The sequence below is a fragment of the Eulemur rufifrons genome, chromosome 4 (genome assembly GCF_041146395.1).
Source record: "Eulemur rufifrons isolate Redbay chromosome 4, OSU_ERuf_1, whole genome shotgun sequence".
NCBI classification, from domain to species: Eukaryota; Metazoa; Chordata; class Mammalia; order Primates; family Lemuridae; genus Eulemur; species Eulemur rufifrons.
The window spans coordinates 19,915,017-19,939,150 of record NC_090986.1 but is presented as its reverse complement, the minus strand read 5'-3'; the positions used below and the strand labels follow the sequence as shown (position 1 = coordinate 19,939,150).

At 42.3% G+C, this 24,134-nt stretch overlaps 1 protein-coding gene across 12 annotated transcripts in view; it reads left to right on the top strand.

Annotated features, from left to right (window-relative positions):
- DOCK9 (dedicator of cytokinesis 9) overlaps positions 1-24,134 on the top strand; it is a 267,093-nt gene that overhangs the window by 108,776 nt on the left and 134,183 nt on the right. For all 12 annotated transcript variants that reach the window (XM_069467604.1, XM_069467598.1, XM_069467602.1 and 9 more), the window contains exon 2: positions 12,660-12,776. In XM_069467604.1, the coding sequence (XP_069323705.1) occupies positions 12,660-12,776 (117 nt within the window). The remainder of the gene's footprint in view (positions 1-12,659; positions 12,777-24,134) is intronic.

Sequence of the window (24,134 nt, the reverse complement as noted above, 5' to 3'; positions counted from 1 at the left end):
GATATCTTTCAGAAAGGGACTCTGCTTTCTATCTCTGCCGTGGTGAGGTTGTGAAACCTGGGCACTGCCTGGTAGAAAGCCCCAGGTACCTGTCCCCCCTAGAAGTGTGGAGGCTGGAGCACCCCAGTGTGGAGCAGTGTTAGGCATTTCTCATATAAGGAGGAATGGAGGCATTGGAGAGGTACTTCTGGTTCTCAGAAATCTGAAATTCCACCATGCATACTGTACTGTTTGTGTGTTATGGCGAAGGTCCTGGCCTTGGGACCAGGAGACCCAAGGATCACCATGTGTGTGACCTTCATTAAGTCATCTAACTCCTCTGAGCTTTAGTTTCCTCATCTGCGAACTGGTGATGATGCAACCATACAGCATTTTGGGGAGGATTAATGAGATAATATGTGTGCAATCCAGCAAAGGTGTGTATGTTGTAGGAGCTAAAATTCGATTTCATATGAACTACTTGTAATTACATATGATCTCCACAACCACCATTTGGTGAGTTCCCACTCTGTACTATATATTGAAACCTGTCAGTAACTCTGTGATGATGATAATAGAAATTGTTACTTCTCCCACCGCAGATATGGAGATTTAGTGGTTAAGTAACCAACTTGCTCCAAGACCATGTAGCCAATAAGCAGTGGAGCCAGGATTTTTTAAAAATATGTTTCAATATGAAATTCTCAAGCATACACAGAAGTAGATGGACTAGAGTGGACACTGCAGTCATCTGGACTCCTTGTTAAAACATAGATTGCTGGGCCCAGCCCCAGAGCTTCTAATTTAGTAAATCTGGTGTAAATTTGCATTTCAAATCAGTTCCAGGTGACACTGCTGCTGCTGGCCTAGGACTGAACTTTGAGAACTGCTGGATTAGTATAGTGAACCCCCATGTACCTGTCACCAACAATAATAAACATTTTGGGGCCCAGGATTTAAATTCTAACAGCCAACGCGTGACCTTAACCGGTCTCTGTGCTGCCTTTCTGGTAATGAAGTCTGTAGAAACTCTCCTGTGAACCAGATATGTGCTGTGAATATTCCATCCCCAATATCTTAAAATAAGTAGCTTAAAGTAAGTTGTTTTGAAATCTGACTAAATCTGGCTTTTAGAGCCTTTTAGCTTAATTACTTGACCTCTTCATTTCAGAGTTCCAGAAATAGCTTTTATTGACATAGGAAGGATTAAGAATTTCAGGTCATAATGCTAAAAAAGGAAAAAAAATGGCTGGAAAAGAGTCTGTAGTATAGATTTAAGATAGAATTATTTATACAACTACCATGGTGCATCTTTTTTTTTTTTGATTTCATTATTTCTTTTCACATGTGAAATTGACAGGCAGAATTAGGAGCCAAGACTAGTGTGTGTGTAAGAGACACGTGCTGGGCCTGCCCTCTGCTCCCTGTCTGGTTCTCTCTGTTCCTCTTACATCCCTCCTGGGCCGCTTTGGCCCCTGCCTGGTGTCAGGATAGAAAGAAGACACTTCAAGCACTGTATTTGCAAGGGAGCTGTTCCCATTCCACTTACCCCTCTCCTCATGTGACTCTATGGGCACAGGGCGTGGAGTAAGTCCCTTAAATTCCTGTCTTGTCTTCCTCCCCTCATTAACATTCTCAACAGCATCCCCAATGAGTACAGCTGACAAAATGTGTGAGCAGTTATGTGGGTTTCAGTTAATTGGTATTATTATTATTACTATCTTTGTTATTACCTCAATTTCCATTACTATCTTCCTCTTACACATTTTCCAGAGGCTAGTGATTTGACAGTTTTTCACAGTCTTTAATTCTGTTCATTTTAGTAACAGGATAGTAATTTTGGAAAGCCATGGTTTTTTACATAAATGACAAATACAAAATCCAGACTCTTTTCCTTCCATTGTATCGATTGCTTTTGAGTGTCTAAGTTTTATTAATACGGACATGTCTTATTAAATAAAATCGTTATTTAGTGATAAGTTCTCTAATTTGAGTGGTTTTTAAAGTGCTGTCTAAAAAGGGAATTCAACATCTTATTAGTGTTTATAATATAAAAAACCCAATTCACAAGTGTGTCATTGTTGGCGTTAGTATGTTCTGAGGATAACACCATATTGCAGCGTGAGTAATATATTTAGATATCTGAGAGCCTGGTATTCTTTATGGATTCTTCTAAATAGTCTTTAAATCATCGGTCCCCAACCTTTTGGCACCAGGGACCATTTTCACGGAAGACAGTTTTTCCATGGATTGGGGGAAGGGGATGGTTTCGGGATGATTCAAGCGCATTACATTTATTGTGCACTTTATTTCTATTATTATTACATTGTAATATATAATGAAATAATTATACAACTCACCATCGGTTGGGGACCCCTGCTGTAAATCATTAACTGTGTGGTTTAATGCTCAGGTTGGAGCTCATTTCTAAATTTAAGTTTAGATAAATTTCTCTCTTTTCTTCAGTGTTTGTATTACTTATGCATGTTGTCACTGAAAGTGCAAAATTAAAATGTAGGCATCATTTTGGTAGGGGCTGAGAGAGGAGCCTGGGCCAGGGCTCAGGAGAGTCCTCCTGGCATCAGAGGACAGTCCCTTAACTCCCGTGCTCCAGAGTTTCCTTATCAGTAAAACGAGAAGGCTAGACCAGATAAGCTCAGATTCTGATGTGTGCACAAGCTTGTAGTGAGTGCTGAACACAAGCCTGTAAACTGCATTATGGAATTTCTGTACCTTTTTCAAAAAGTATGCTTTCAAACAGCTTCCTAGCTCTTTTCCACGAACACTAATGAGCAGTCTGGAGAAGAACATGTATTACTGAATGAGTACAGGATTATATCTTGATTATCATCATCTCCTAGTTTTAATGTCCTGAGTTATGGACAGAAGAGCTGGTGTGTTACAAGGTGACGGGAGGCCATCTTCCTGCAGCTGGAGGATGATGTGGGACCTCTCTGGGTATCTCTCAGTCCTGTGCCCCTCATCCTGTCTGCTGCCTTCTCGAGGGCCCTTCTTACCATGGGCCACCTGCCGCTGTGCCTCATCTTTCCCACAGGCTGCAGTCCAGGGGTGGCTTTGGGACATGCAGGTGCCCCAGGTGAACTAATCATTGGTACCCCCTCATATGAACACTATTCCAATATTTGTCTGCATTTTAGAGGAGAGACTGAGGGCTGCATGGGTGACAGTGGAACAGGGACCCCTTGTGAAGAGCCGTTCCTCCCTGACTCCAGTATTGTCCACTCACTCAGAGGAACCAGGGCCCTTCAGCTGACCGTCCAGCATTCCTCAAGCAATTCCATTTGGGAGGCCTGCTGCTCACTTCTGCTCACCTTAGGTGGCAGCCAGTAGATTCTCCTTTCAGAAGGGTGTTCTTATAAGTGTAGTTTTCCCCATCACCCTGGATTAGCAGTGGTGCTGAAGCACCCCAGGAGACTTGGCCTCGCAACCTCTTTATGCAACTCTGAACTACTGGCTGCTTCCAGAACTCACGGTGCTCAGGGCGGATTTATCATGAAGCTGATAAAGCTTAAGTTTCAGGATCCCTTTCAATGCCTTGGAAGGGATTCCAGCAATATCCTGTTTAGTTTTTTTTTTTTTTTTGAGACATGATCTCACTCTGTCACCCAGGCTGGAGTGCAGTGGCAATCATAGCTCCCTGCAGCCTCAAAGCAAGCAATCCTCCTGTTTCAGCCTCCCGAGTAGCTGGGACTACAGACACATGTCACCACTTCTGGCTGATTTTTTTTCTTGGTGGAGACAGAGACTTGCTATGTTGCCCAGGCTAGTCTCGAGCTCCTGGCCTTAAGCAATCCTCCTGCCTCAGCCTCCCAAACTTCTGGGATTACAGGCATAAGCCATCATGCCTGGTCTGTAGTTTTTGATTGTGCAAGTTTCAGGCCTTACAAAATCTTGTTCCATCTATGAGCATGTTCCCTGGTGGTCTGTTCTCTCTGTACGGGATCCTCAACCCACCCTAAATCCTGGCTGACTTGTTCATCTCTTAGACTCAGCTCTAGCAACCTCTTTTAAGAAACATGCAACATTATTAGGTTCCTTCACTCATCCAACACATAGTCATTGAGTGCCTACATGATGCCAGGTGCTGTTTTAGGTGCTGGAGAAAGCAGTGCATAAAACAGGGATGTCGTTACCCTTATAATCTAGCTGCGTGAAGGTTAGGTTTATTCTAGTGGGTTAGATGCTACTCCTGGGTTCCCTACTGCTGTCATTGATTCTGCTTTGATTTTTCACACATCTGCCTTCCCTTTGACTGTGAGCTCTCTGGGACAGAGACTGTGTCCTTTCTATCTTGGTGTCCCAAAGACCTGGCACAGTGTGTAGGGACTGGCTCAGTAAATACCCGTGGAGAGAAGGAACACATAACTGCTAAAAGCATTTGTACATGAGGAAAGGAGGCACCTGTTAATTTCCTGTGCCCATCCTACTTACAGGAAAATGAGGATCCTTCCTGCAAATTTGACAACTTCAAGAAATCCTTGGTGGGAGTATGTAGTGAGAGTCGTGTGCAAGAGGGCAGTGCAGGAAGGCTTGTAAAGCCCACGCTTGTTAGCACGTGGCCTCTGAAGCCCCATCCTTGTTGCAGGCTGCCGTGCCCCCATCACCACTGACAGTGCTGGTGTTCCTGTTGGCAGCATTGAGAAACACCTTGAAAATGGACTAGGTTTTTGAAGGATTTTTATCTCAGTCTATCAAGTAACTTTTATAGCCATGCAGATAAATGAAGGAAGTCCTAAATTCTTTATAGGCAGAAACGATGAATTTCTCATTTCTTAAAATAGAGTGCTCCAAGAGTTGCCATTTCCTTAGTTTGCTATTTCAAGAAATGGCAGGATTTCAGCTCGTGTTAACATTTAATCACCAGAGACACAAGGGCAAGAAATGACTAGAAAGTTCACCAGAAGCTATCATGTCTGGAGGAGGAGCAATGAAATTAATCTTTGCTCTTTTGAGCTTAGCTCTTCTCATGGTTTTCGAGGCTTTGTGCATGTTTGGCCAAAATGGAACTCATTTTGTGGGCCAGCGCTCTCCAGGTCTGTTGGATTCCAGAGGAATCTCATTTTCCTGGCTCTGAGAAGTTTCCCTGCTTCTGATTGCCTTTTGATCTGGAATTTCAATTTGCATGATGTTGGACTGCCAGACCCACAGCAGTAGATGCTGTGGGAGGGAGGGAGTTCAGAAAGCCTACAGGAGAGGTTAATGGGTAGGGCAGTGTGGGATCCTGCTCTCTGGCACCCGTGAGAGCTGTGGGGGAGTGTGATCGCTGGAGGTTCTCCGTGCTCAGCTGCCGGCCGCCATGCTCAGTGGGTGGGGAGTGGCCAGGCACTCATATCAGGGGCTAAGCCATGCCCATGTTGTCCCTCAAGATGAGGAGCTCTTTCTCCCTGGTCATTCTGATCACAGGGCCCTTGGTTCAGGCCATTCCTGGGGTCTCCTCTTTGGAAGCTGAGGTTTTGTATCTTTGTTATGAAATGTCAGTGGGTCCTGGGCCTACCAGACTTGCTAGCTGAGCTTGCCTTCCTCTTTTCCCCTGGGTAAGTGCTACATGACCTCCTGTGAGCAGTGTCTACCTTCTCTCTCTTTCCGGATCTGAGATCCTGCTGCTGTCAGGGAGCTGCCCCAGTGGAGTGGGTCAGAAGTGCTTCTCTGGACACCTGGTGTGTACAACCCAAATGTGGTTCTTCTCAGTCCTCCCCGACACGACTGCAGCAATACTCAATACAGCCGACGATATAAGCAGCTCTTTGCATTTTCTTCGTGTTCAAGGATTTCTTGAATTTCAATGTCATCTCTGTTATACCGTTTTCTCTATGTTGGGTCATTATTTTCTCTTTGTGCCTGTCCCTGCCATTGTTGTCTGTTGTTTCTTACGTTCCTGGAAGGTCAAGGAAAGTTTTTATAAATGATAAAATTGAAAGTAGAGCATTCACTCAAAAAAAAAAAAAAGAATCTTAAAAAAAAAAAAACATAGAAAAACCCCTGTCATGCAAGCAACATATGTAACAACAATAATAGCTGCATTTATTATGTGCTTACAGTTTGCCGGGCTCTGCCTTGTGTGTGCATTAACTCAGTTGAGCTCAACTGCATGTTGACTGCACAGCTCGGCTTTCCTGACCACTGTCCTGGCCTGCTTTCCACTGGGCCCACATTCCTGTGGTGCACACGGCCCTAACTGGGAAGGCTTTTTGAGACACAAAGCTTATGGAATTTTGGGGGCCTTCTTTAAGGAAAATAATTCAAAATTTGGAAAACAAAGTAGGGCATGAAAGTATTTATTTATAATTTGAGAAGAAATCACAACAAATTACAAATTTTAAAAAGCTAACCCAAACCATAAACACCAGAAATCCAGGGAAACACACATTTTTGTCAATGAACCTCTTGACATAGCTCTATAGTACTTTTTTTCCCCTGCATTTTTTTTGCTTCATATTTTTTTATCACCTGTTCATATGATCATGATTTTTTTAATCATAATTTTTTAAATCACAACAACAGATCATTAGTATTTTCCTTGACATGATTAGTCAAAATGTGTATTTTATTATTGAGAGTTTAGGACAGTTTCTTCTAATTTCACAAAATCTGGCAATGTCACAGGAATTTTTGAGATTGGAAAAACTTCTATTAGGTTTCTTTTGTATGATTTTAGGGCATTGTTGGTTTGTGCAATGACTAATCTTATATACCCCCATGTAGCTCTGGGGCCACGCACCTTAAGAAACATCTGTATTGCTATATGGCCTCTTGTCCTGCACCTCTGTGTCATGACATGGGGTGGACACAGTGGATGTGTTCCTGGAAATCTTCTTGAGCCAAGATGTCCAGCAACAATTGAGCTATACATGACCTGCCTAGAGAGGGGCTGTGCCAGTGAGGACCATAAGCTCTATGAGCCTCATGGTAAATGTGTCTCAGGGTCCTGGGCTGGATGCTGAGGGGACACAGGTCTAACAAGACCCTACCCTGCCCCAAGGCACTGATAATGGGGAGGAGATGAGTGTTCACAGGTCACTGCAACCCAAGGCCGAATGAGATGCATCCCCAAGACCGCTACTAAGGACGCAACAGCAAGGGAGGGAAAGGCTGCCTCTTAGTAGGTTGAGGGCGGTGGTGCCCCAGTTATATGGCAAAGAACTATAGACCCTGTGGCTAGAACAGCTCTGCTCTAACTTTTTTTTTGCCATATTTGCTTTGTGCATATGGTTTGTTTTTAGAGGAAGGATTCTGCTGCTATTAGCCTGAGGTGCTATAGGACTGGAACAGGTGTAGGTGTAGGAGGGGCATGCCATCCCCATAGATGAGGTGACAGGAGCAGGGTCAGGTCAGGAGCAGTGAGCACAGCATTGCCTCAGAGCTGGGCCCAGGAGCTTAGCGATGTGCCGCTAGAACCCTCGCATCTGCCCAGCTAAGGAGGACTCCATTGCCAGTGTAGGGACTTCAAAGCTTTGCCCACCTGAAGAAGTCTTACTCTTCACGCCCTTGAAGCCTCCCTTCCTTAGTGAAGTGAGGAAGCTTCACAGTCCAGGCTGGGCAGTTGGCCCCACCTTAGGTCTGCATATAACTTCACATTGAGTTAAATGTTTGCAAGCCTGGCTCTCCCACTGGCCCAGGGCTTCCTAAACTCAGTTGTGCTCAGTGGCCATTTTCCATGGAATTACAACCCTCCTCCCAAAACCGTGTATAGAATTATAGAAAGCAATGTGGACATACATTTTGCAGGGGAAGAAAACCTAGGTCCTTAAAGGGGTCTTTCTCCTTGAGATGGTTGTTAGAAAGCTCAGCACTAGATGTGTCTCTTATTCCTCTCTGAATCTAAAAATTCTGACACAGTTCCTGGGGCGTCATTATTGACCACGGGTTCTTCCGAATCCCCCAGAGAACTTATTCAAATACAGGTAGCTGGTCCCAGCCCCTGCAGTTTCTGACTCAGCTCTGGACGAGGGCCTTGGAATTTACGTTTGTAACCAGTTCCCAGGTGAAGCTGAACCACCTATTCCTGAGAACCCACTCTTCGAACCACTGAGGTAGACTGCATGTGGACTGAGAGTACGTGGCCCTCTCCCTTTCTGATTTCACAAGCAACCTCAGGAGTTAGCCAGCCCCTGCCACACTTAGGGAAACACAGCACATGTTGGTTCTGGTGGCCTAGGACCAGCTGCACCCTCCACTGTGGTCGATTTGGGTCATTCTGGCTTTTTTTTTAAAGACAGAAAATGAAGAACTTCACCCTTGGAGCTCTGTCACCAGAGTAAGGATTGAATTTCAGCATGCTGCGATGGCTTTAAACCAATCTGGGTGCCAGGTCTGTGCCAGGTCTTCTGCACCAGGAGTGGGGGACTGGCATTCTGGTAATTAGCCTAAGTCATTTTGCTGTTAGTGTGACGTTCCCACCACCAGTCATGCTGCGGGCCAATCTATTCCCTACCCTAGAGGGCTGTCCTCCCTCCCAGCACCTGGAAAAGCTTAGTGGAGCTGAAGAACAGTGAACAGCTGTAACCAGTGACTCATCAGTTTCAGGAGGAGTAGAAAATATGCGATTATACTCTTAACCACAATTTAGTAGATACAGTGGTGTGACTTCCCACAGACCTATCTCCAAGTCTCTCAAGCCCCTCCCTTCTGCCATTTATTCTTGTATCTTCTTTTTATTTCTTTCTTTTTTTCTTTTTTGAGACAGAGTCTCAATCTTGTTGCCCCACAGAGTGCAGTGGAGTCATCATAGCTCACTGCAACCTCAAACTCCTGGGCTCAAGTGATCCTTCTGCCTCAGCCTGCCTAGTGCCTGGGACTACAGGTGCCTGCCACCACGCCCAGCTGATTTTTTTATTTTTTGTTGAGACAAGGTCTTGCTCTTGCTCAGATTGGTCTGTAACCAACCACCTCAAGCTATTCTCCCGCTTCAGGCTTCCAGAGTGTTAGGATTACCAGCCTGAACCACCTCGCCTGGCCTGTCTTCTTTTTCTGTCTTCATTTTCCTCCCAGTGTTGCCCCCCGTCCCTGCTTCCCCCACCCAGGGGTCTGTTTTTTTCACCTCCTGCTCCCCTGCATCTCCTTCTGGTCCTCTCTCCCTTGGGTCCCTGACCAATCTCCCTTCTCCAGCCTTTCTCCTATGGTAGTTTCTTTCTTTCCCCCGTCAAAGGCCATGTGTAGAAGGGAGGCATTGTGCCAGGTGTTTGGGTTTGATGTAAGAGCTTTTTGACTTGTTCTTAATTTAGGCAGCAGGTGAGCCACTCTCAGGTGACTTCTTTTCACTGGAGTCATTCTTGTCCTGGAAGTGTTCCCTGCAGCTGCTGAAGACCTCTGCCCAATCAGGTCACTAGGATTTCCTTCATTAAGTGACCTTTGTTAGGTTTTGTACAAGTTTCAGATTCTCACAGTCCTTGATACTTTTTAATCCTCCATGAGGATCAGTTCTGTGGGCTTTCCGGGTTAACATACATCATCCATCTTTAACAGAAATGCTGTCTTACCAGCTCTCTTTCACACTTACTGAGATTGAGCATTGGCGAGTGCAGACTGTTAGAAGGGCAGCCCGGGATGGGAGAAGAGTTTTGTTGGCAGAAGACTGTCCAGATCCAGTCCTGCTGGATGCCTCGGGCAGTTAGCTCACCCTGTGATCCTCACTGTCCACCCTCAGTTGTTCAGTGGATTAAGCTGTTGAGTGAAAACACCTTGAAAGTTACACTTTGGCATACAAAGGCAAGTTAATATTAACATCCACAACATTACATTCTGTCATTGGATACCTCCAGCCTTTAGGGGAAAACAGTAATTTATCTAATTTATCCATTATTCGGTGTGCTAAATAGGCAAAAACTGACCTGTGAATATTTTTATTATTAAACCTTTTAAGCAACTAAGTTTAGTCAAATGGATGGGAAATAATCATTACATACATTTAGGGGTTATAAACATATTGTCTGTATCAGCCCAGAGATAGGAATTTAACATGGAAAATTAACATAAAGAATTATTAAATTGGTGAAAGGGGATTAATTACTGGGGGCTAAAGATAGCTTTAAAACACAAGTCAGCAAACTGTGTCTTTGGGCCAAATCTGGCTGTTGATTGTTTCTGTGAGTAAAGTTTTATTGTAACATTGCCATGCTCATTTGGTTACTTTCAGGCCTGGTTGGAGAGTGTGGTTGTGGCTTAATGGGATGGTGGTAAAGCTTGCTGAGGGTGCCACAGGCTGGAGCAGGTGGTCAGGGAACCACCCAGGGAGTAGCAGTGGGGCTCCCTGGAGGGTATACCCCTGGATCTCCCCAAGAAGGCCCTCCTGCTGCCATGCTGTAGGAGCAAAGCCCAAATCCCCAAACCAAAAAACACTGGCACCTAGAAAAAGCCCTGCCATTCTCGGCAGCACCCTCCACTGTCAGGGCTCACCTTATGTCTCTGCCTTGGGACAGTCTGAAGGAGCATGCACCTTATTGGAGGGAGTGAAGCTGAGTGCCCTTAGGAAGGGGAAGGAGGATGATTCCACCCGAGCAGTCAGCCCTGCCCAGCATGTGCCTATGCCTGTGTCCGGGCTGTCACAGAGGAACAGCCTCCCTGCCCCTGCTAATGTGGCAGACACCATGTAAGGCAGGGGAGAATGTGGCGTCTACCTCATTCTGCAGTATTTGTGCATCTGACCTCTTTATAATGGGATTTATGAAAGCTGTGTGCATTTTTGGGTTTTATTAGGAATATGGGCATGGTTCCTAAGGAAAATGTTAATCATCCATTCATTTTTGCCAGTAAGCATTTATTCACTGGTTCCCACATTGCAGTGTGGCAAACAGAAATAAAGGAGTGAATCACTTTTTAAAAACTGAATTAAAATATTTTGGAAATATTTTTATTTTCTGGGGCAACTCTTATTTTAAAAATAATTACTTTGTATAAATCTCTTTTTGTCTTTTGTGAATGTAAAAACATTTTGACATTACAAATGTTTTATAGGAATTACCTACACTTTCACTATTAAATATTAGCCTTTCACTATATAGCTTTAATTTTTTGATTTTGCATATTTTTAGTCCCTGTCTCTAGCAAATATTTTACTTAGTTATAATAATTGTGCACTTATTTAGGTATTGCTTTTTTTCATAGCATGTCAAAACATCTTTGTAGAGTCCAGTTAAATCAAGTCATTGAAATTAAATATGAGTATTTATACATACATTAGGCAGAGCTAGCTGACTGTTGCATCAGACAACTCCGGAATCTCAGTGGCTGAACACAGTAGATGTTTCAGTTCTTGCTCACGGGGTATTTCATTCCTGTTTTAAGCAGGCAGCATTCTGCAGGGTAATTTGGGATCCAGACTCCCTCTGTCTTAGGGCTCCATCTTCTCTTCAGGCCTCCCAGTCCACTGCTGGGTCCTGTGTGTGTGGCTGGCAGAGGGACGTAGCAGGAGAGGACACATGAAATTAGGGGGAGGGTCAGGTGAGGCAGTGGCTACATCCTTTCTGCTCAAATGCCATTGGTTAGAAGACAGTCACTGAACCACAGGGAGGCGGGGAAATGGTGTCTACCTGTACTCGCAAGAAAAGGAGACGGGTTTTGGGAACATATAGCAGCCTTAGTCACAGTTGCCAATTTAGATGCCACATACCAGATGTCTTTAATGTAGGTCCTATATACAAATTGTCATTTTAAATATATATAGCATTTATTGAGATTATATATATTAGATGATTTTTTAATTAATAGTTTCAAAAATAATCTTGTAGTAACTATTGATATAATAGTCTTAGTTACTTCTGATAACATCCTATATATATATATATATATATGTGCCCATTTTGGCATTTGGCATACTGTACTATAGTTGAATATGTATCTTTATCCCCAGCCTAGCCCAGTTGGTGCTTTGCATGCATAAGGTGATCCATAAACACGGTGGCAATGACGGACAATACATAAAAGAGATTTTAACCATAAAGACTAACTTTGGAAATAGCTAGAAAAGGCATGTTCCTTTTTCTTTCCCTACTTCCTACCTTTTTCTTTTACTCAATGTGTGTTAGTGATGGACACCCCCAGCCTCTACAGTTCACCTACAAGCCCAGGTTAAGTAGTACCTTTTCCCCTCTCCCATGCCTGTCTGATTTTGGCCCATCTCATTCTTTTTCTATGTTTAGATACTACATAAGTAAGTGTAGATATTTTGGGATAGAAAGGGATATTTTGAGACTCAGAGAAGGGTTCTGTGGAGCCTTATGTGAGATAATGAGTACTGTGGATGCATTTAGGCCCTGAGCCAAGAAGGGATGGTATCATGGCTGGAGCTGTTCTGAGCATCCAGCCTTGACTGCCAGGCCATGGCTGGATCCCTAATCCGGGTAGCTCAGGCAGACCCTAGGCCTTGGAAAGGGACAGATATAGTCAGGGGTGACCAGGGAAATGACTGGAAGCTCCGTCAGAATGCAGAGCTTCTTTGTGCCTAAATAATTGAACATGTATCACTCTGAATAGACAGGGTACCATGAAGCATCTTTTGTCCCTTTGAAAACAACTTTTATTTGTATTTGTCTGTTTCTGATAGCCAAACTAGCATACCGTAATTATAGAAAATACAAAACATAGAGTAGAATGTATTAAGCTCTTTCATCTTAGGAAATTGCATTTGTTTATAAGAATGTCTCGCTTACCTTTTCGCCTTACAGGCAAAGCCAAAGCTAATTGAGCCACTAGACTATGAAAATGTCATTGTCCAGAAGAAGACTCAGATCCTGAATGACTGCCTAAGGGAGATGCTGCTCTTCCCTTATGATGACTTTCAGGTAAATAACTTTATATTTCTGTCAATAGAACCATGTACTTGGTCTTCACAAATAAATGTTTTTCTATTTACTTATTTATTATTTGGTTAATTTATGATTTTTAAAAGATGGAAATAAGATGTTACTTAAGAGAGAAAAGTTATGTCGTTATATTCTTCCAAGCATTCCTTCATGAATTGATAATTTTTAATGGTATTAACTTTGCATATTAATGATATATGTACAAAAATATGTGTGTGTGTTTTATCGAGAATAAAAAAGTGCTACACTCTGGGCTGATTTAGTGGGTACAGTTGGCTCCTATGTTATAGGAGATTTGTTTAGATTCAAATTTTGATTTAGATACATTGGCCATACACCTTAGGGTCTTAAGGCTAGGCTTTGCTGGGGAACAGTGGAGGTTTTTGTCACACAGTCTTCTAGGATGGTACTTTGGGAGCCTGCCCTGGGAGGCCCTGAACTGTGTGTGGGCTCCCAGTGAAGGATTTGCCAGGAGTGTCATGACATCACTCTCTGGTGTAACGTAGGTGCTCTTCCTTGGAGAAAACATGGAGAACTCGGAACAGCTCCTTCTGTGAGCTGCTCTCCAGATTGAAGCTTGAAGTCTTTTAGGCTGTAAGTGAGACTAACATTCTTCCTCCAGGAAATCCAGTGGTGATAGATGCCTGGCAACCTAGAGTCACCGCGGTCTATTTGGAGGTTCTGGTTACTTCCCTTGGTCTCCTGGGACCAATCCTGTCTCTTCCTTCTTCTCCATCTCAATGCTCTTACCTGGGCACTTCTCTACGTGATGCTGTGTCCATCCAAAGCCTGTCTTCTGTGAACTGATCTGTCTTATTTTTTAAGCTTCACTGATTCTCTGTTGTTTAATTCAAAAAGTACTACATACTCATATAAAAAAATAAATGACAGATTAAATATTGAAATAATTGACATTAAAATCTCCTCCCCACCATCTTTCTAATCGCACCCCTCAGAACATAACCTACTCCGTATGGTTCTGTGTGTACTGAATTGTCTTTAGAAACTTCCATGTTAATAACAATTATAATCCTTGAAGTTTTTTTCCCCTAAAAAATTTAAGAGACTCCAGTTTATAACAGAGGTGAGACTTTTCACAGATGTTCACTCTTTCTAATTTGTTAGAGATATGTGGGCAGAAAAATTATTATTCTTTACCCCTTTCCTGAAAAAAAGGAATGCCATGGGAATGAAATTGACCATTACTGTGATATTGCTGCCAGTGTGTGTTGCACTGGTAAGTGGGTCCAGATCATGCCAAGAAATACCCTTCTTTGAAAACTTCATTACATAAATAGACTACACAGGAAAGGACAAATAAATGGGAACCTCAGAATAATACCCTTTGCCTATGATTTGGCAATAAATGAGAAACAAAATCAAATGATTGCAAGTTTTACTCCATGTTGACAAGTTTTTCCTGTAGTATTCTCTGAGGAAGCTAAAGGTTATCTCAGGTTTCTGTGAGCATGAAGTATATGTTCTTCCTGGTAGTAATTAGAGCAACAAAATTGTTTTGTTTTTTTGAGTTTGCAACCTAGAATGTAAAGTTGAATTTGCGGACCTGAGATAAAATTGCTTAAGAAACAAACCAAATAAACAAGATACAGATAATTTAATATCATTTTTTATCCCAGGGACAGGATACCTGGATTTTAAGCAGTTGTCGAATTAGACAACTGAAACTCTGAGAAAACCCCTCTGTCCCCTTTTGCCTGTATCTACTTCTCTAGTAGTATCAGGCACGTGTATCCTAGGAAAGGCCAAGAATGAATGAGCAGGTGTTATTTTCTGTTTGGGAGAAGTTTTCCAAAGATTAAGGAGCTTGAATTAAAGCTTTGATCTCTATTGTAGGAATTGTGATGGGCCCAGTTAAGTTTGGGTACAATTATTTGTTTTCTTATAGATTCCCACTTTCTCATCAGGTAAAGCTGTTTACACTGTGCTTTCTTGCTAAATTTTCTTGGTGATATTACTAGCTGTCTAATTAGCTGGATGAGTAAAAGGTCTTAGTGATGCCAAGACCTCTTCCTTCTCCAACAGAGTCCTTCTCTGTTTTCTTACAAGAAGAACAGAATTAGCATTTTATTAATAATTAGAGGCAGAGGGAACAAATTAGATCAGGGGAAAATATTTTATTTCATATGGAAAAATGATAGCAAGTAGGTTAGGAAATGGGTCAAATAGTGAGCAAAATGCATGCTGAGGGGTGATTTACTGCACTTAAATATTTAAGTGTGGACGGCGATGATGCATTTGTACATTTCTCATGCAGGGCACTTGTTGATCTTGAGCCCTTATTGGTCGAGTCCTAAGGACAGCTGAACGTTCTCTGAAAATGAGTTGTATGGAAAAAAGATTTGTTGGTTGGATGTTCACCTAAGGATGGGAGAAGAGTGTTAAAAAGAGACAGAGAGAGAGATGAAGTAAATGTAGATTTAAAAAAATCAAAACAATAGTTCCCAACTCTCAGAGTATTTATGAAGTAAAGTATTATCTGCCACAGCCAGGGACAGGAATGCCGCAGGAAATACAGCCATCAGTGGCTGATGGCACTTCTTTTTTCAGGCTCAAATCCTAGTGCCTGGGGATCTGTCTTTGCCTTGGCGTCATGGTTCTTCTTGCCAGCAGCGCCTTCTCTTCTCAGCCCATCTCACTCTTTAGAGGTCACTTGAAATTTCACATCCTCTGACACTGTTTAATTCAACAGTGACTTGTTTTCCCTTTCTCTTAATTCCTCTACTACTCCCTGTCTACACTGGATACGTTAACACGTCAGTACGTTGTCTCGGTCCTTTACTAACTGCTTTGTGCTTTTGTGTGCAGGTGTCACCCACGCTGTGGTCCTGAAGAGCGCTCAGTGCTAGGTTTACGCCTCTGCCCACTCACCTCCACGCACACATAATCCCTTAGCACACTGGGCACTGGGGTTGAATACCTGTCAGTACATTACAAATTGGTAAAGTTATTATGAATGTTAGGTTATTTTTCTTTGATTCCTGAAGTAAATATTAATACCATATGGCACACGTGGAAGTCCTGGTGACTAGATCTGTAAAAATGTTTGCCAGATCAGTGATTCGGTTGGTGGAAATTAGATAATTTCTGAAATTAAAAAATGCAGGGGAAACATGGTCTGAAAAGGAGTATATTTTCCAGTGATTAATGAACCTTTATCCTTAAAGTTTTGTGGCCTCACCACGTTTACTTGGCATAAGTCTGAGAACTTACTTTTCCATGAGCAAAATTATAGGTAAATTTTAATAGGCAATTAGATAGAGGTGATAACCTTTGGATTAATGTTTTATATCAAGAAATATAAGTTGACTGGTTGCTTGAGAAACAGCAAACCTTTATAAAACTGAAAGTAATACCTTTCCAGCCAGAGACGTAGAATCCGGGGTGGGGCCTGACCATTGATTTCCAATCACGATTCTCCTTTAAGGGGAAGTCCTTTACCAGGTGATTCTGTTGGTGGTAATATTCTTAACTGTTGTGATTGATCCACTGAATCTTCATCTGGCTTTTAAGCTCTTTGTATCCTGACTTGTTACACAACTTTCTAATGTTTGTGCCATTATGTAAAGTGGTAGAATATGAAAATGGTAGTAAATCGTAAAAAAGGATGTTGGGAGACAATTTATGGATACTATTCATATTTCTTAAAAATTAGACTTTGGTGCCTGGTATAAACAAACAAGGGATAGCATTTGTATGGAAGGATAAAAAGAGCATGTTGTATCCACTTCTGAGTATATGCCCAAAAGACTTGGAAGCAAGGACTAAAGAGATACTTGTGCATCTATGTTCATGGCAGCATTATTCACAATAGCCAAAAGGTAGAAGCAGCCCAAGTATCCATGGAAGGACAAAAGAATAAACAAAACGTGGTATTTACATACAACAGAATATTATTCAGCCTTAAAAGGGGAAGGAACTCCTGTCACATGTTAAAATATGGATGGACCTTGAGGACATTATGCTTAGTGGAATAAGTCAGTTACAAAAGGACAAATACTGTATGATTCCACTTATATGAGGTCCCTAAAGTAATCAAATTCAGAAAGACAGAAAGTAGAATGGTGGGTGCCAGGGGCTGGGGGAGGGGAAATGGGAAGTGAGTGTTTAATGGCTACAGAGATTCAGTGTGGGAAGATGAAGAGTCCTGGAGATGGATGGTGGTGATGGTTGAATAGTGAGAACGCACTTAATGTCACTGAACTGTACACTTAAAAATGGTTAATATGGTAAATTTTATGTTTTGTATATTTTGCCACAGTTAAAAAGAATGTGCCATTATAGGATCTGTGTGCTGTATTTATGGATGTGAAACTGTTGTCTTAGAACTAAGTGCAAAGTCAGGATGAGGAGTGACTCCTCAGGTGCTTTTTCTACTGATATTCATGGTGTATTATCAATATCAGTGTCTTAGCAGGAGAATTTAAAAGGAAGGATGGAATTACAGAGCAAAGATTGTTAAAAATTGACAATCCTAGAAATTTTCCTTTTTGGAGATGTTTAGATACAGGAGAATCCTAGAGTGTTCTCAGCATTGTATAGAAAAATGTGGTTACTCCATTTCCCTTTCAATAACATCCTGATTTTTATTTTTCCTCTGATTCTTTTCCTCTTCTACTTACATGAGACTGATAATGATCTACAAACCACTGGCCTGGAGAGGAAGCCAAGCCCTGCTACTTACAAAGGCCTGGAAGTCACTGATCTCATTTCCCATCTGTCCTTTTGAAAAGAAAATATTTTTTTTCACGGTGTTTTGTCCTCACTTTTTTATTATATGCTGCCAAAAAAAAAAAAAAAAAAAAAACCTCAATACTTTGTTTTCTATTGAAAAGTATTCTTTTTATAAATTCCTCGAAATTTTTATCAGTCATAATTCAGTGGCCAGCAATGTAACTTTCTGTGAACATTGTGGTTTCTGGGATATTAATTCATGTTTAGGATTGGACCTACCTAAAAAATCTGGATAAAGAATATTTATAAATTGACACTGGTCAGACCTTCAGGCGATGAGAATTTTAGTTCTAGTTCGTGTAATGCCTTTTACAGAAAACAGTGACCGATAAGTTTTTTTATTATCGAATATTTCTTAAAAAGAGAAGCTTCCTTTTCAGATGGCACTGATCAGCTGAGTTGAAGAGTGTATTTATTTAACTTATATTTGTACTCCTTGTAAAAGGGCTCAGCTTCATGACATGCTTGGGACTATAAATTTAAGATGGGGTCTCTGCTTTCAAATTGCTTAAAACTTAGGAGAGGAGATAAAGGCATGTATTAATATTAACAATAAGCAGGAGACTGTGACCAATGTCATTACATAAATCAAGCCCAGTGGGTGTGTATTTTAGGAGTACTAGGTTTGAGAGCTTAGTGGGACATCCAGGTGCTAGCAGCTCTTTCAGTGGTTGGAAATGCAGAAGTCCAGCCTAAGAGAGGTCAGGGTTAAAGAGGAAGATCTGGACTCACCCACAGAAATGTGAGGCAGCAACCAAATGGGCCAGGGGTCTGACAGTGGCTCCTTGGGGCCTGAAGTTTGAGGGAACACCTTCTGGGAGGTGGGGAGCAGACACGGAAAGTTAGGACAAGAACTGGGAAATGGCAGAGTCCAGGCAGCAAGGGAGAGTTTGAAGAGGGCAGGCAGAGAGGGCAATCTTGTTCCACTGCTGGGGAGGTCCACAAAGGGCGGTAGAGTTGGTAACCAGCCAAGGCTAGAAAGTGAATGGAGAGACACAGGTTAGAGTAAAATAGGAGAGAGAAGGAATCCTAGTGGCTCAGTGCAATGACAAGGTCTGTGAGAGAGGTTTTATCAGAATTTGGAACACACAAGAATGAGCTAAGGAGGGAAACCCAGGAATGGAGAAGAGATTGAAGATATGGAATAATATGGGGTGTACTGAAGCAAGGCTCTTTAGGGGGCATCTGTGGGGATGGAATTAAGGGTCTTTGGGGGAGGAGTTTAGGAAGGAGAGATACTGCTAGCTCTACACAGCAAGGAAAGGATTATATATTGAGAAATTTAGAGGTGAATTAATTGGGTTGAGGGAGCTCATGTCAGGTTGACCAGGGGCCGGTGCAGCTTGGGAGGGTGAGGAGGGTTTGGAAGGCAGGCTGTGGAGAATGGAACTGGAGGCAGGTAACAGTGAGTGTCATCAGCTCGGTCTCCCATTGCTGTGACCCTTGTCTGTCCCCTCTGGCCTGGATTAATGCAAGCGCCCTCTCAAGTCTTCTGGGTCCTGTCCTTGCCCCTTAACAGTTTGTCCTAATAGAAGAGCCAGAGGTACTGTTTAAAAGGTTCCTCTGTTCAGAGTCCCTCAGTGAAGGCCTGACATAGGCCCAAGGGTCTCCCCCAGCCCAGTTCCCTGTTCACTCCAGCCTGGCTGGCCTTCTCGGGGTCCTCTGTCCCTCCAGACAGTCACCTGAGGACCTCTCCTTTGTCCCTATGTTCTTTACCCAGCTGCCCCTCACCTCCTGCAAGTTTTTCTCCACAGCTTACCTTCCTGGTGAGGCCTTGCTGACTGCTACACCTCCGGCCCCCTGTGGCATTCTCAATCCTCTTCACCTTGCTCTGATTTATTTCTTCCTTCCTTCTCGTGTCAGCCTCTAACATTTGTATGTGTTCTGATTTATTCATGCCAACTCCAGGAGGTAGGGATCTTAGTTTTTAAGCACATAGAACACATGGCTTGGGGCAGATATTCAATAAATACTTGTTGAATTAAACAAACAAATGAATTACCAACCAAGAGTGGGCTCCTCTCACCTAAGATTTCGATGAAAACAATTAGCCTTGTTGGACACCTCAACAACCTGGGAACAGAGAAGAGAAAACAAACGATGGATGGGGGTTACGGTGGCAGGGTCAGGGGAGAGTGAGGGACCTGCAGTCCTACAGTGACCTCCCTTGGAGTGAAGGCTGGGTAGACATTGGACTGGGAAAAGAAGACATGAGAGGACCCTGAGGATGAAAGGAGCAAAATGCCCAGTGTGGGTTACTTGGAGGGATTCCAAGTGACACCCAAGGAAGGGACATTTCAGTGCTCAAAGCTCACTGGTGGGATGTTTGGTAGACAACATGGACCGTGGCAGAGTGACTTTGGATGTCTCATAGATAAGATGAATCAGTGTGTAACAAAGCATTACCTCGTTGGGTAGAAATTCAGAAAATTAGTAGATGTAAAAATATTGCTCTCAACTATTAGAGCTACTAAACATAAATGATATATAGAGTTGAAATAAGTAATAAAGATAGAGCTCAAGTAGCTGTTTTGAACATTTAATCTAATCTTGAGATGCATTCCTAGGCCTTTTGAAGATGTATGTTTATAACCTTTCTTTCTTATTAGAAATATATCAGGAAAAGAAAGTGATTTAGGAACATTTAGAATTATCATTACCTTGGCTGTTTTGTTTGTTCTTTAATTTGTTTAACTAAAACTGCCTTGCTTAGCTCACCAGACTGCAAGGAATATCAGCACTGGACTGTACCAATTCAGTGTTATTTTCCTAAATTGAAGGAAGAAGTGTTGAGAGTGAAAATTGCTTCTATAAAAACCCAACTTTTATACTAGAGTCCAGATGAGCAACCACAAAAATACATTGAGGAACCACAATTAACTTTGTGTTTGTGCCATCCTTTCTAAATGCAGGTGGTAGTCATATAGGGTAGCAGGACCATCCAGCCATGGACCCTGCTAGAGTTAGGTTCAGCTGATGTGGCACCCAAGGTGGGTTTCCTCGTTTTCCTCACTGATCCACGGGTATCCCTCTGGAGCCACATGCTCTTTTACAGTGATGTAAGGGCCATTGTGTCCCCATGCTCCATGGCATATGGCCCTAGGGGACATGATTGAAAATATTATGCTGGGGGTTGGAGCATTCATACAGAACACAGTGTGACAGTGCCCTTAAGACCTGTGGTGCCTCCTGCTAAAACAGAGTAAAAGATCAGCATGTTGATTTTCATGTTTATAAAGCATTTTATCATTTTCTTCATGTTTTTCCCTTGCTGAGGAAAGTAGCTTTTTCTTTCATGTAGTGGACACTGTATGACATGATTTTTGTTCCATGCAGTGCTTAGGAAAACTTAGGATCATGTGGGAATTTGGGATTAACTACATAAATAACCAGATGAAATAGAGCACACATGTATAAAATGCCACCTGTATAAATGAAGTAAATCTAAGGTTTTATTCTCTGATCATGTAGAATGAAAGATATTGATGAACCAGGTAGTCTACCATTGTATGTTTGTATTCCCCATGTCAGGTCACATTCTTCTTTTTTAAAAAAATAACATTTATTTAATATTATTAACATTTAAATAACATTTAAAATAGGTCAGAGAGAATGGTTAAAATTTTACAATTGGAAGAATTGGATAAATGCAGACATACCAATAAGGGTTAGAAAGACAGCTTTATTTATGTGATTAATGTATATGTCTTAGGATATTAAAGGTGACCAACAGGTGTAGATAGAGGAAGATTTCAACTAAGGATGATATCTTAAATCAGGGGTAGCTTAGGCAGAGATTGATGAAGGATATTCTATATCTATAGTATTCGTTGCATATCCTTCTTTATTGTAATTATTTGTAACTATGGGACTGATTATTATTTTTTTCCTAAATAGAAAATAACGTCTCCAAGAGAATAGAAAACCATAGTTCTTTTTATTACAAACCATAGTTTTTTGAAAATCCATCTTTGCATTTGCAAGATCCTACAGTAGTGTTTTATCCACTTAATACATATTGCACAAATGGATGGATTTGAGATCCTGGCGCCAGCTGCCTTTGAGGTCGTATCTCAAGGTGGCAAATCATGGGAGTAAAAGAGAGGGAGACACAATATATTTGCATGCAAAACCAAACCCAACCCAAAACCAAGAATCCTAAAAGGAAATGGAAATCCAGGTTTGGGCCTCAGAATTACCAGGTACTATTTAACATGATACCAGGCACAAAATCTTTATGGTTCCTGCAACATAAAAGGGTCCTGCTATGTCTGTCTCTCTGCCTTTTCCTATCAAGCCTGCCTGAAAGAACCTGGATAATGTGGACTGTGTCCTGCATGGGTTTGAGCAGCCTTCAGTCAGCAGCACCCTTGAGTGTGTGCATGAGATCCAAGGAGGACAAATTGAGGAAGTTCAGGGAAGTCCCCTGATGTCAGAAGTCCTTGAATCAGGTTGCCTTCCCCATCTGCTTAGCATTTCATCTGCAGTGCGTAATCTGTGCTCCACTCTGTTTGAAAGAAGACTTTGGATGATAGCCCAGGAGCTAAAATGCTGTTCTGACAAGACCAGCATGTTGCTGATAAACTCACAGAGATATTTGAGTGAAATTATTCTCAGTGCATAAGTGAAACCTTACACATGAGTGAAGGGTGTCACCGAGGGAGCGTGCCTGTCTACGTCAAGTCCTGAAGGAAGGTTCACTGGTGTGTTGGGATATATAAATCCGTGTGCCACATAATGACCTTTAGGTCAATGACAAACCACATATAAGATAGTGGTCCCATAAAATTATAATACTGTATTTTTACTGTGCCTTTTCCATGTTTAGATATGCCTAGATATACAAATACTTGCCTTTGTGTCATAGTGGTTTCCAGTATTCAGTACGGGAACATGCTGAACTGGTTTGTAGCTTAGGAGCAATAGGCTATGCCAGACAGCCCAGGTGCGTAGTAGGTTATCCCATCTAGGTTTATGTCAGTACACTCTGTGATGTTCACACAGTGATGAAATTGCTGAAGGATGCATTCCTCTGAATACGTTCCCATCGTTAAGTGTCACGTGACTATAATAGATATATTTTAACTTGAAACATATTCACTGTGCTAGGTGTTCAACCCAAAAGTATGGTTCTTTTAACAACTAAAATTGCATTCTAAAGAAAGACAACCAGAGACATACACAGACGACTGGGAAACTGCACTTGCTTACACCTCCCTCAAGGTAATGTTATTGAAGGGAATGCAAATAAGAGGGACAGTGGGTGCTCTGGACACTAGAGGTAGTGGCAGGACCCAAGATTTAGTCATATGTCCATGGGATTTTTAGCCCCCAGGTCTGTCTCTTACTGCTATGTTCCTTTGGTAAGTGATAAACCTTCCTAAAACTAACTTTTCTTAATCTATAATTTAGGGGTCACATTTGCCCTAAAATTTTGATTCCCATAGATGGGTGAGAACCCATAGAGATACCACCGTCCGGGAGAGCTCTTTGCACACCCTTGCTGGTGCCCTGCAGATGGTGTGGAGGAAGCTGGGTTACTAGGAAGGCTAACCAGCTTCTCTCTCCCCCAGACGACATCACTTTATTTTTGAAGGCATCAGTTTTTAGTTGCAGAGTAATGTGATGTGGAGCAAGCTGATTCCCTTACTGATCGGGAAGCCAGACCTGCCACTTGGGCCCTGAATGACCACAGGGTCATTCCTGGTTTTCTGGGAACCTCTCCTGTCCTCAGTTGTGCAGTAGTACTTAGGAAGTAATTTAAAACTTGCTTCTTTGTACAACCAAATCAAACCAAAAGTGCACTTCATTGATGAGTCTAATTGTTAAGGGTTCTGGACATGTAAGTTACTGCTTTTGAACCGACAATTATATGGCGTGTGATTTGGGGGATTTGAGAAGGCAGCAGAATGAAATTTTTTTGATTCCCAAAGGTCTACTGAAATATGCCTTGTTAGGACACAGGACATTATTTGCTGACAGAAGCTCCCTGAAGTCTCACCAGAGACTGATCTCACAACTAAATTATACAATCCCCGTTTTAAAATCTCAAGCTAATATAGCTTGTGCCAGGTGTTATGCTGGGTATTGGAGAAGCAAAGGTGAATAACGTGGTCAGCTTCTCAAGTCTAGTAGGAGATGCAGAAATGGTTTGGAGTAATTTCAGCAGACTGGCACGTGTGCTAATTGAGGGCTGCGAGCTGCAGGTCAGGCTGGGCAACTCTGCAGCCAGCCGGAGGGGCCCGGTGCATTAGGGAATCCAAAATGCTCCACGTTGCTGGAGGGTTGGAGAAGGGCAGAAGAAGGGGCCAGAAAAGTTGATACAGTCAGTCATGAAAGGTCTTAGGTCATGCTGAGGAGTTTGGATTTTGTTCTGGTGGCAGTGAGGAGTCACTGAAAGAATTTAAGCTGAGGCACGATGCTATCAGATGGGAGTTTTAGTGAGACGACTGGCAGCTGTAGAGAATAGATAAGAGGGACGACAGACAGAAGGCGAGTGCACCGGTTAGAGCGCTGCACTGTGTTTATGTGTACCTCTCAGCAAGTCACTGACATCTGGCAGAGTGAAGGATAAGCACTGTTGAG